Source organism: Stigmatopora nigra, chromosome 17 (assembly GCF_051989575.1).
Source record: "Stigmatopora nigra isolate UIUO_SnigA chromosome 17, RoL_Snig_1.1, whole genome shotgun sequence".
Taxonomy (NCBI): domain Eukaryota; kingdom Metazoa; phylum Chordata; class Actinopteri; order Syngnathiformes; family Syngnathidae; genus Stigmatopora; species Stigmatopora nigra.
Genome location: NC_135524.1, coordinates 6159254 through 6171920, shown reverse-complemented (window position 1 = coordinate 6171920; position 12667 = coordinate 6159254). Strand labels below are relative to the sequence as shown.

The 12667-nt window shown below is 36.7% G+C and overlaps 1 protein-coding gene across 1 annotated transcript in view; it reads right to left on the bottom strand.

Annotated features, from left to right (window-relative positions):
* The window catches only part of brinp1 (bone morphogenetic protein/retinoic acid inducible neural-specific 1), an 84165-nt gene that overhangs the window by 22003 nt on the left and 49495 nt on the right, over positions 1-12667 (bottom strand). Inside the window, exon 4 of the mRNA XM_077737592.1 lies at positions 11650-11819. Coding sequence (XP_077593718.1) covers positions 11650-11819 — 170 coding nt within the window. The remainder of the gene's footprint in view (positions 1-11649; positions 11820-12667) is intronic.

Here is a 12667-nt window from a genome sequence, read left to right as displayed (position 1 = left end):
AGAGCCTGCTTTTGATGAGTTTTACATCAGTGGGGTTGGCAAAAAAAATAAAAATCCTTAACTCCTTTGCTGCGCCATTAAGGTCGATAGATATCGAGTTTATTTGAACTGGGAGGGATTGCAGTAAACAAATTGATTGGATGTTTACTAGTGATAAATTCATTGCATTGCCATGGGATTGGTCATCGATAATCGTCAATGGCATTGAATCCAGTGGCAAATTATATTCAATCTTTGGCATCCATCACAGGCAGACACATCAAGACTTGTTTTTGTCAACAGAAGTGATCCAAAAATCCTCAAAAATTAAGTGGTGGTGACAAAGAAAAGTTTAATCACATACTACTTTTTTCCCCCAGTCTTTCATGTTGATTGTGCAGCAGATGGTGTGCTGACATGCAAGAAATTGGACAGATGCATTTCTTAGCTGTCCCATCAGGTCATTAAAGTGAGAGTGAGAACAAAATCTGATTGGGAGGAGCATAAAGAAAGCTTGCATTCGCTGTCCAATGACCCGTAAGATGCACGTTGTAAAAGGATAGCATTGTAATACTCAATCACTTTTACTCGTAGTGGAATATCTGAACAAATTGCAGTAAACTGGACAAATGGCTCTTCTCAGTAAGGTTTACTGGCAGCAGTTTAACGTGATAAGGAAATTGTACACCTGTCTATTTTGGCAATATGCCATTCCACTAACAACAGTTATCTACAATGTAGTGGACTTCAGATTTTCAAGTACCATCATCTGATTAATAGCATCTCATAATAAAAATAGTTCAATGCAAAAAAAAGTCCAATCAAATGTACTTTTAATATTCTAAATAAGGTTTACCTTCTACATTACTTCCAGGCAGTCTACAACAATGAGGCTATATTTGAACCCAAAAGACGAATACGAATAAAAGGGGTCTAGCCCCAGCATTTTGTTTCAATAAAGACCTAATGTTTACATGCTGCAAAGGGTAATGTGACACAAAATAGGCCATAAAAGCTAACAAGCAACAAATGGTTGGTGAAATTGCATTTTTCCGTAAAGCCCGTTGTTGTATTACAATCATCCCATACACTTATCTTGCCACAAAGAAATGTGGAGAAAGTCTCTTGTAAAAGTCATTATGTTTATTGATTGTTCTAAGTGGTTCATAACTCAATACTGCAATTTATTTTTCTTTAGACATTTGGCGATGTTGTCAAAACACAAAACCAGACAGCATTGCATTCGTTCAACTTGGATATTTTGTTACTATAGTCATTATTCTAATATATTCTATGATAGATGAAACGATAGGGTTTATATCAGGGGTTATTTTTTTTAATTGTAATAATGAATGTATTTTATGACTATATAATCATACTGCCCAACATTTATTTTCCATTTTCCATTGAGTTCTTCTTTCTTAGATATTTGATATAATATGTGGTTATAAATTTTAATCTGACATAATTTCTTTTCTCTATCCTTTAGTTTTCTCATTTTCTCTATCCTTTAGTTTTCTCATTGTCAATATTTTTTAACCCTTATTTTATTGGTATTCTACACACTTCCTATATTTTCCTAAAATGCCAGTTTTACATTTGGAAAATCATTTTAGAGATTAATATAATATTATCTAAACTAAGTTTACGATATAGCACTGCATTACTGTAACTTTGTTTACAGTACAATATTTGTTTTCAATTTTCTTTTCAATGTATCTTCACACTACATTTATCACACATCACACTACTTTATACTACTCTTTTGTTGGGTACTTGTATTTGACACCCCAAGGCTTTCATATTACACTGTATTATAGCTAGCCATTTTCATCTCCAGGACTACATATGTGACACCATTGCAGCACGATAGGATACTAATATTTTGTAGATTATTCCTGAATATTTAATTTTACAATGTGTGCTTTAAAAGGCAATGTAGCATAATAATGCTTACATTTATTTGTCCCCTGCCGACTCCTTCCAGCAATAGACTGAGACATGTTTACATTTATTTTTCGCACACAAACACAAATGCAGTGCTAATAGATGTGCATAAACATGAGCATGGTGGTTTGTGGATTAAGTTTGGCCTTGATAATCTTCGGGATTTTTGGAAGAGCAACTGTATGCCTCACTTCTGCTCTGAGCGCACACCAGCAGATTATGAAAATGTAGCATCTAAACGTAATAACAATACAAGGAGCAATCAAATATCTGAAGTGGGCCTAAGGGGGGGTGGGAGCAGAGGAGGATTTGGATTATTAAGCGGAACACAACAGTCGAATCCCACTGGGCTGTCGTACACCCCTCCCCACCCAACTGTATCAAAAGCCACCGTTAGACAGAAATCAGAGTTCTGGAACAGCCTCGATAATTGTCATCTGTCATCAAGAAAATGATCTTCACGCTGTAAATAGAAGATGCACAGGAGATCCAAAGTTTTCTCTGTAGTGAATTGGATAAATAGTGCATGTCGTATGCTCAACTTGGCAAATAATGATGGATGCTAAATTAATTCCTGCACTGTGCACAAGTCAGAAGTTGATGAAATAGCTCATAAAAAACAGTATAAATGAGTTTATCATGAATAGGCGTCCAATATGTGGGGAGGACCAGCCATGAGAGACGTCTAGCGTCGTCAATGGCAGGCCAATGAGTTATATCACTGTAACTTTTCTACTCTGTATGATATTCGTCTGTAACACTGTCACTTCATGATAGGACATATATTGGAATTCTGTAGGTGGGACATTTGTCTTTGTCGTAATAGTGCTTCACAATACGACGCAGCAGTACTGCAGCTCTTCCCTTGTGTAAGAAATGTATCTATGTCACAAAATCGCTTTAGAAAATGACACTTCATTACTGCAAGTTTCCTCTGGAGCTACGGTCGGATTTTGTCCAACTATAGCTGTAATACATTAGCTTTACAATACGACAGCACATGACTACAACTTTTCATCTTCAGTCCGATATTTATCGCCATACAATAGAAAGTTACAATAAGGCTCAACTCTAAACAAAATAACGTTATCAACATTTGCTCCTCTTTTTCACAACATTGTTTCACGGCAGAGTATTACTGCAAGTATTTGTTTTTTCTTTCTGGAATTTGGAGGTTAACTTAACTCCCTCATCTATAAAAAGTTGGGTTAGATGGCCCTTGTGTCATAAAAAAACTTGTCAGATTACACTTTCTGTACGGTTGAGGAACTTTATAATCAATACAAGTCCATGTTCCCAAGGCTGTAAATAATAAAAAATTTAAAAAGGAATACAGTGGAAATGAGCTTTTTTCTTTATATCCTCTGAATCTTTTCAACTTTAAGACACCATTTACAAGGATGTGTCAGGTTTACGTAACAGGCTGAGGAGCCATCAAGCCAAAGTGAGAGAGATTTCTTGTAAACAACCCCAGGTTGACCTGTAGATTCCTTCCGAAATCTTTTCTGTCTGTTGCGTATTTCTCTGCGGGAAAGATCCCAGATTAAAAAAGACATTCTCCATCCTTAACCCAAAACCTACCAAGCTAAAGAAAATCAAGCTATCACAATGATATCATTAGAAACACAACTGAATATGATGCAAATCCAAAATAAATTCTAGTGCGGCTAACACATCTGAATCTATTTTCAATCCAATTTACAATTATTTTGTTGGACTTAATGGTACTGCTACAAATGTTAAAATCAGAAATTACATGCAGTTCATAGGTCATGCTTCAGACGTCTCTACATAAGTTGTTTTTCGAGCAAAGAAGAGATTATTGAAAGCAACCAATGTAGTTGAATTCTACGGTGTAGTCACTCAAGTTTACCTGTTCAAATTGTTCAAAATGATTCCTTCCAAAATTGCCAAATTTGACCTATAAGAGGCGACCTCATCTTTAAAAAATCGGAAGAAACCTGCCCAATCTGTCAACACTGAACCAACAGTGAATTTGTTAAAAACAAGGCAGCGTGGTTAATAGCTCGATTATACATGTCTTGAATATAGTGCAATAAGAAAGAAAATGAGTGTCATTATTTGATTAGACATGACTTATGTTTACCCGCTTTAATAAGCACCACAACATGTACTACCTCAAAACTGATGTCAATGCTACTCAATATATATATATTTTTCTACTCTGCACACATTGGCCTATTCACTTATACACTCGACCTTTCTCGCACACACAGTTTTAATTAGATATCAATTAAAAATCTCATTATGGCCTCAGCAGCTTGACAGACAATAGTGAGTTGGGCACATTTGGCAGGGTAAACGCCAGGCACACGTCAGATCGTAACAAAGCATATATTCACACAAAGTACACTCTCGGCTTCGATGAGACATTGTTTTGACAGCCAAATACTACACGCTTAGCGTCATAGAGTGGTGTAAATTATTTGTAATAATTGAAGTCATCCCATGCCATTAGCATGAAAGATCTGAATCCTCACGCCTAATTAGCGAGTTCATTTTTTTAATTCTTTGTCAATGTATTAATTATTCATCTACATACTGTTGAGCTACAAATACAATAAGGATATCTTACTGGACAAACAAAATCTGACAAAATCATGACCAAGAGAGCAAAAATTCTCACAGTTTAGGTCAATTTATGACAGACAAAATACGACTACATTTCTACATTGAGTTAATTGACTCACTCCATCTAGTATTCAAGGTTAGAAGTACAAAAACTTAGGCTAAACTCAAGCTTCTTGTGCGGGCCTGATTTATTGACATATTCTAATCTTTTGCTGCCAGAGCTGACCCGCTGGTCATGGTTTGAACACCACTGTGTAATACAAAAGAATCTTACAAAGAAGCTTACATCATATTGGCTGCCATTGACTGCATTAAATGTCCAATCCATTTAAACTATGAGGGTGCGCAGCAAATAAATGACTTCTCTTTGACAGTCTACTATTGACAAGATATTTGATGACATTACATGAAAGTCACCTAGCTTCCATTCCACTGAAAAAATATTTTTTAGAAGCGCAAATGTATTCATTGTTTGCCAAGTTCCTTTTATTTTGATTTCCAGCTGTGCCTGCACTGCAAACAGTTAAATATTTAGCCAATATTTTAACATTTAAGCTTAAACGACCATAAATAAAATGCATGTAGTCTGTTGGGACTAGTGTGAAAGATGTCTTCATTTCATGAGGCCTTGGAATCTGCCCATCACTTGCCATTTTCTCCTAATGACTTGCTATTTCTGGCCAACTTAGAAATGAAGAGACATGATCCCTGCTAATTCTTTGTGCATGAAGCTGTAAGATCTCAGAGGAGTTTTTTTTCTTCTTCTCAAAAATGATCTGGGAGTCTCCATTATAGCAGGATCAAACAGCTGCCATGTATAGTATCTTTACTTGAGAGGCTTAAGGTATATTTATTTGGATTTAATGTTGGCAATACACCTTGTATCAAAACGAAATGATTTACCTGATTGATATGATACATAATATGGAGTCAATTACAATATTTATCGTATTAACACAGTTATTATTGCTTAAAGCAAGCTTGTAAAAGATAGTTTCAATTGCAGCAGTACACTTATTGATAAGCACGTTGTCATCACTATATTTACATCATTATAGTTTATTTATTAATCCTCTACTTTTTATTATATTTGACATTTTTTTTAAATATTTATTTATTCATTTATTTTTACGACAAATGATAGTGACTTCCCTCAATAGTTTGTTTTAGTTTATTTTGGATTTTCTTGGTCATTGTTTTTTCTTCCTATTCCCTACAAAATTATTTAAACAGCCAAATGCAGACTTCTCCTAACAAACTGTACCCTTACCGTTTGCTATGGTTTTTGCCTGTTGTTGTTAATTGTTAAAAGCAGCACACACATGGTTGTGAGGTTGCCGCACAGCCACCACCACCACCCACACAGCAGTAGCATTACAGAGTGAAAATGCATATTGAGCACTGGTGTAAATCAATCCCTGGTAGCTGTGCGCATAGGTGACCTTGTGAGGGAAGCAGTGAAAGCACTGCCTGGCAGCCATGCGCACATCTCACGCAGGAATGCATTAACGACACACAATCACAAGCTTTTCCCACGTGTTCTCTCGGCCATGATCACGTGAGAGCGCCTACACATTCACACACTTCATGCACAGGACGACACAAATGCAAAAAGTGGTATTTGCTTTTCATTAAAATACTCGGCTGGGTGTCGTATTGTCATCACTAAAAGATTGTCTCTCACCACTGGAGTCCAGGACGGCGCAGCCATCCAAACAAAAACAACTGGACGGCATTTATTTCTATCAGTAGGAAACTATAGCGGTTACAAGACAGCACAGTTTTATCATTTCATTGCTGTATAAACAGATACCGAGGCTCCTATAATTTGCAAGTATTTTCTGTCAATGTGCGGGTAAAGTTAACTTACAAAGGTTTGAGTTTTGTTTGTATTATAGTAGGTATATACCATAATGTACTGGTGAAGAAATATGTATCATCATACACCATTAGAAGAAGTCACACATATGACAATCTTGCTTATTTTACAACCAGTAATGTATTCGCCGAGATGAAAAATGAGCGAAAACCCATCACATCTTGCTGAATTCAAAGCTGATTATTTGCAGAAACATTTGACTCCCAACAACTATTTCAATCAACGGACAAATCTCATAGTGCCAAACATAAATAGGTCAGACTCATTTTGACCTGTAGGGTATGCATAAAACAGTGTAGAAAATTGGATTTTGATGGAACAGGACCTTTGTACTTGACCATCAAGTTTCCCTTTACTGAGGCAATGTCTACCCATCCATTTATTCAAGACAGCATCATATTTCACAGTCTTCATTCATGCACAGGAGGAGTGATGCCATGTTCTTATCAGCTGTTAACTGACTGGCTGCCATTGAGGTCACACTCCTGGTTCAAATAAATTAGATGTCCGTTACCGACAAACCAATTTAGATTTAAAACAAAAGGATGAACCACAATTGGATGTCTACCATTGTCGATGGTCCTGAACGAGTTAATACAAGCCACTATAGTCCATGCTAAGTCCTTTCCAGTCAATGCAAAAGCTTGGGACACATGAATGGAAGTCGTACGATCAGAAAGAATGCCCATATTGCATGATCTCATTATCTCCTAACCCTAGGCTAGCTTGTTCACGCATTGTCGGTTTACTGCATTTGTCTCTGTGGAATCACATCTGCCTCCTTGCCTCCAACGGTGACCGCGAGCTGACACATTTGAGAGCGAAAAAATAAAAACATTTCACAAATTCTTTTTATCCCTCAAGGAGTCATTTTTTTTTCAAATTTTCAAGATGTGCAACCAAGGACTCACACATGTTTGTTTTTTAAAGTAATGTGAGGTAAACAATGGAACACCTGCAGCAATTGTGGAAATCTATACGTCTTGGATTTTGATTAGTGTTTAGATGACCCTAATCACATTTTCGGGTATGGAGAAGAATAACAAGGTATTTTTCTTTGTATACATATTTGGCCACCCTGACTTTATACTTTTAGTGGTGATCAACTGAGTAAGAGTGACAAATAAACAAGGGCAGCAATAGTTGAGATTTACCACGTAATAAATGCTCTACACGTCTTCCCTCTACTTTATAATGTAGCTCTTAAAACAAGATGAAAACTCTTGAAATTACTTAATTACTATAAATGAATTGAGAACGTGTTATTTTCAATGTCAGCCAATGAGCATCTTGATATTATAACAACATTTCTGAATAGGAAACTAACTGAACTGAAGGATCCTTTCTATTATCATTGCTGTCTAAGGTGAATAATATCCATTCCTTATATCTGATGATAGTTTCTTGCGTGGTTGCAGTAAAAACAAACAGACAACTCACACACAGACAACTTCAAAGTGCAACCATATTTTATGTCTTAATTTGCTGATAAATTTGGTAAATAGGCAATGCTTTGCTAAGATGAAGCATTGATCTGTCATCAGCCACATTCTTAGGAAGGCAGCCAACAAAGATGCTGGCGGCACCCCATCGTTGACCATCTTGCAGAAATGGATTGGGAAGCCACCATCTTGTCTCTGACCATCGGCGAGAATGTGCATTCATTGTGAGGGCATCTGCTCTCTTCAACATTAGATGGTAATGCTTGATGATTTTACATCAGCTTCTGCTTGGTTCACTTTTTAAAGTTGTTTTTAATTGTTGTGTGCTGTATTAGTGAGTGAAGAGAATCGAAATCTAGAAATTGGCCAGCCTAAAAAAAATTGAATGAGGATTTTTCTTTGCTTTATGTACAAAAACAACAACAATGGTAATATTTGAAGATATTTTGTATCTGGAGACTATTGACATGCTCCCACTCAGAATCAGTATCAGTTAAAGATGTCACTGTGACAGAGGAACCAACAGGTTGCTAGCAATTTTTTATGGTAGACCAAGTTTTTTATCTTTTATTTTCTCTATAATAGTGCCTGTGTTAACTCAAAGCAAATCCTCCCAGTTGCAGTGAAATGGCTGTAGTTGACAATGTTAGGAAATGAATTATTATTATCGCGAGCCCTATAACGTGAATCCAAGATTGTTTTTTAGGAAAATAGTGAGGAGTGTCTTTAAAAAAAATACAATTAGAATTAAGCAACAATATTAAGTATTGTCATCAAATATGGGCAGAGCATGGTCACGGTTGGACAACTCTCTGTATCATTATTAGCCAAAATGGATATTATTTCAGTAATGGTCAGTCAAAATGGGTATACATCAGAGCAAACCTTTGAGTAAAAAATGCCAAACTCACATGTAAATATTTGCTTTGTAAGTGTACTCTACCCTGCCGGAACAAAATCGACTTGCTTCAACCTGCTTCCTAGTGGACAGGAAATGTCTCAAACATTTCTGCCATATTGACACATCCTTTTCATCCTGATTGTAAGTTTGCAGTGCAAAGCAGGTCTCACAGCCACACTGAATCAATATTGGAGGAGCAAAGCCCTTGTTCCCTGTGTTTATAGATCTACAGGCTGGACTTTGCTTCCCCTGCACATTCACATCCATTTCGCTCTTGTCTGAGACGTGAGCAGAAAACAGCCATTTCTCCCCGCTGTTATGCATAGTCAAGGAGTTTTATAAGGCACATAACCTGAGATTAAATTTGGGTTATGTTATGGCTGCAGTAATACAGTTGGCTATGCATGTTTTATATTCACGCAGTGCTTGCTCACTACGATCTGCTGCAAAGTGTCTTTTTCGCGCCCCCCCCCTTTTTTTACCCAAGATAACCAAATTACGACCCGTAAGGTTTTTATTTGAGATTAAACGACACTAGGTTTTATTGCATTTTATCACATGGTGAAGTTTGATGGGTGTGATATAACTAGTGTACACTGTTAATAACAATTCATACAATCATTGAATAGGCAGGGTATGAAAAATGTATCTCTTTTCAATTTATAGATACTTTGTTACACAGGCTGTGCTCTACTTAGCTTATGGCAGATATGATCAGATCATCATTAGAGGTAGACTGATACAGAAACTAGTCTTAGTACCAATAAGACACAAAAATGGCATCACCTGTATCGGTAAATTCTAAGAAACCATGTGCTGATTATGCGCAGTATTTTCAAAATCTGTTTTTTCAACTGCTGACTGCCCAAGATGGCCACCACTAGAAGATTTCCAATTGTGTGCTGTCCAACTGTCTGTCTGTGAATTTCAACGGGTTTATTGCTAGTCCATGCCAAATGGGCGGGCTGAAATGCTCAATCATTTGCTGCCAGGCCCTTCCACTTTAAAAGGATTGAACATCTACTAGTAAAAAACATTTAAATTCACAGCAAAACGATGAAAACAGATGCATGATTAAACAAAGAGTTGCTGTGATCCACACACAGCTGTATTTCGTCAATCTGCACAGCAAATCGGCATCACTCCTGCATTAGCCTGTTAGAAGAGCAAGAGATATCCAGCAGGAGTTGCAAATGAGCCATTACGGCCCGGCAGAAACGATATTATCTGCAATCCTGACATGCTGTCTCTCAAATTGCGCCTCTACGCCCTCGAGCAATTGTTCCTAAATATCAGACAAGCTTCACCTCGTGACATACGCTGCATGTCCATCACGTTTGACAAACACACCGTCCAGTCCGCAACGTGTCTAAGAGGCACTCCGGCCTTCCCTTGACAGCGCTCCTAGTCTTGCCTTCCTTCAGAAAGTGACTCAGCAGCCGCTGTCAGGTTTGCTTAATTTCGCTATGCTCGACTCGTCGCTACCTGCACTCTCATCTGCCACAGTGCCTTAATCCCCTTGTCACTCAACAGCCTCCAAAACGATAAGGACGTGAATGAAGGCTTGGGATGAGGAGTTGAGGGCAAACGTTAAAGTAGAATTGCAGCCTATATTACAACGTGAAATAATAAAGAATCCGCCAAAAGTAGATTAGAGAAAAAAAACAAGAAATGCCAAGTCCTGTTGTAGTCAACATAGTTTTTAAGTGCACTCTGGCATTTGTACAAGGTCACATTCAAGCATAAGAAAGCTTTTCCAAAGTGTACAAGGGTGACGAATAAGACTACAAAGGGGCAAAATATTTTCAAAATTTGCAGAAACTTTCACCAATTGGGTACTATATGAAAAAGTGTTGGAAAAAAATGCACTGTTTTGTAAGATTTGCGACCAACATTTTCTATTAGACCATAATTACCTCTAGAATAGGGGCTAAAATAATTCTGTGAAACACGCAGGATATGAGTCTAACTATTTCATCTTTTTTTTCTTTTTCACTGAAAAAAGCAACATAATTAATTATTGATTGTGTTAGCCTCATGCTTTTCCCTCATTGAAATAAATTGTTTTTTGGAGTAATAAAAATTCATATCATGCATCCATTTTGAGGAGAATTTCCAACCTACAATTATTTCTGGTGACAGAAGCATGGGAAGCCACCTACCCAGAATAATTCATCCTTGTGCAGTGACACAAGGAACTTTAATCCTTATGGTATTGCACTGCAAAAAATAAATAATGTACAGGCCTGTTAGGTCATGGGAGAAAGGCAACCTGTTGTTCTTGAGCCATGGACAGTATTATTTATTAAACATACTGTAGCTTCATGAAATGCATTACAATTCTGTTCTCGCTTTCGAGTTCTACCTGTAAAAAAGTGTGGTATGCATGTGTTTTATGTATCTCATAAATTAGTTCATGTGTAATAAATTACAGTTGCTCCACGTGTATTTAGAGTAAACAAAAACAAGTATTTGGATTTTTATGCTTAAAAAATATGCTTTATATTATTAATTTAATTTGTGGTAGTGTTGTACTTATACTAACATGAGTATACAGTACTAAAATTATGGCATTGGTTTTAGGCTGTACTATAAAATAATAAGGCGATGCTGTTCTTATGCCTTCAAAAAAGAATAGAAGGTGGTCTTCCTGTGGTCTAAATGAAACCTCCCATAAATGAATTCATCACTAGTATATGTCCAATCTATTTCAAGCGGGAGGGTTGCAGAGAATGGACGTTCATCAACTCGTGACAAATTAATTTGAATTCACAGCAGGAGGATAAAGAGAGACATGATTGTATGACTATCACTGTTAACAAAGCTAAAAATATAGTATGGGCATTTTTGAAAATAAATTGTAAATAAAATGTTGGTCGGAAAAAAAGCTGATTATTATGGAAACTAACCTTAATGGCATTGGTGGAGATCTGGATTTCATGCAGTTTCCTCATCGTGCCATCACGGTCAATGAAGTAGGAGGAAGCCAGCTGATGAAGGGCTTCAACGTTTTGAGTAGCGTTGACCAGCTTTCTGTCCAGCTTGTTTTTGGCCAGGTACATGGTCAACGCCTCTTCCCCTATGACAGAAAATACCAAGTCAGTTATTTACCATCATGTGAGTTGACAGAACTATCATTTTGTAAATGTGCTATAAAAGATTTGGTATAAAAAAAGTTAGCAACCAGTTATAACTTTCAATGCAATCCAATGAGTGAAAAGACAATCAAAAAAGCTTTCACAAGTTTTACCAGGACTTTGCAAGCTTTTTTGCACATTTACAGGAAATAAAAAATAAAAAAATGTGCCCTTTACCTTGACCCAAGCTAGTATTAGTAGTTTTAGTCTAAATTCAAATATGTCCCTTTTGGCTCATTCCAAATAAAACTAGCATCTAAAGTGTCTGAACATGATAAATTATATTTCACATGTTTCCATCCCTTTCTGATCTTGATCAAGAATTTTAGTTGACATAATTTGCATCAATTGCAAAACATTTTAATATCCCTTTTATCAATTTATGTAAGTTTTCCCAAATTTAAATGAGTATACTGTCAGTCAACAGTGATTTTGTTTTCATCAATAATGTCTCATAGATTTTTGGAGATGAAAAGATCTAAGATTGAGTAAAAAAAACCCTGCTCTGCTCCTTAGTCATGCTTATCTATCAAAATTATATATATAAATACATAAAAAGCAGGCATCATTTACCCAGTGAAACCAGATGCCCAATTTTTCCAGGAAAATACTCTGCATGTTTACTGTTTTGTCCGCAATTGGTATCAGCAAAATTGGCCAGAAATGGCCCAGCTTCATCCCATCGGGATAAAATTACATCTATGAATGCTGTCCATACAGGAAGGATGTGCATGTGTTTGTTTGTACATTGCTTTGTCAGAAATAGCAGATAAACTGAATGCCCGACTGT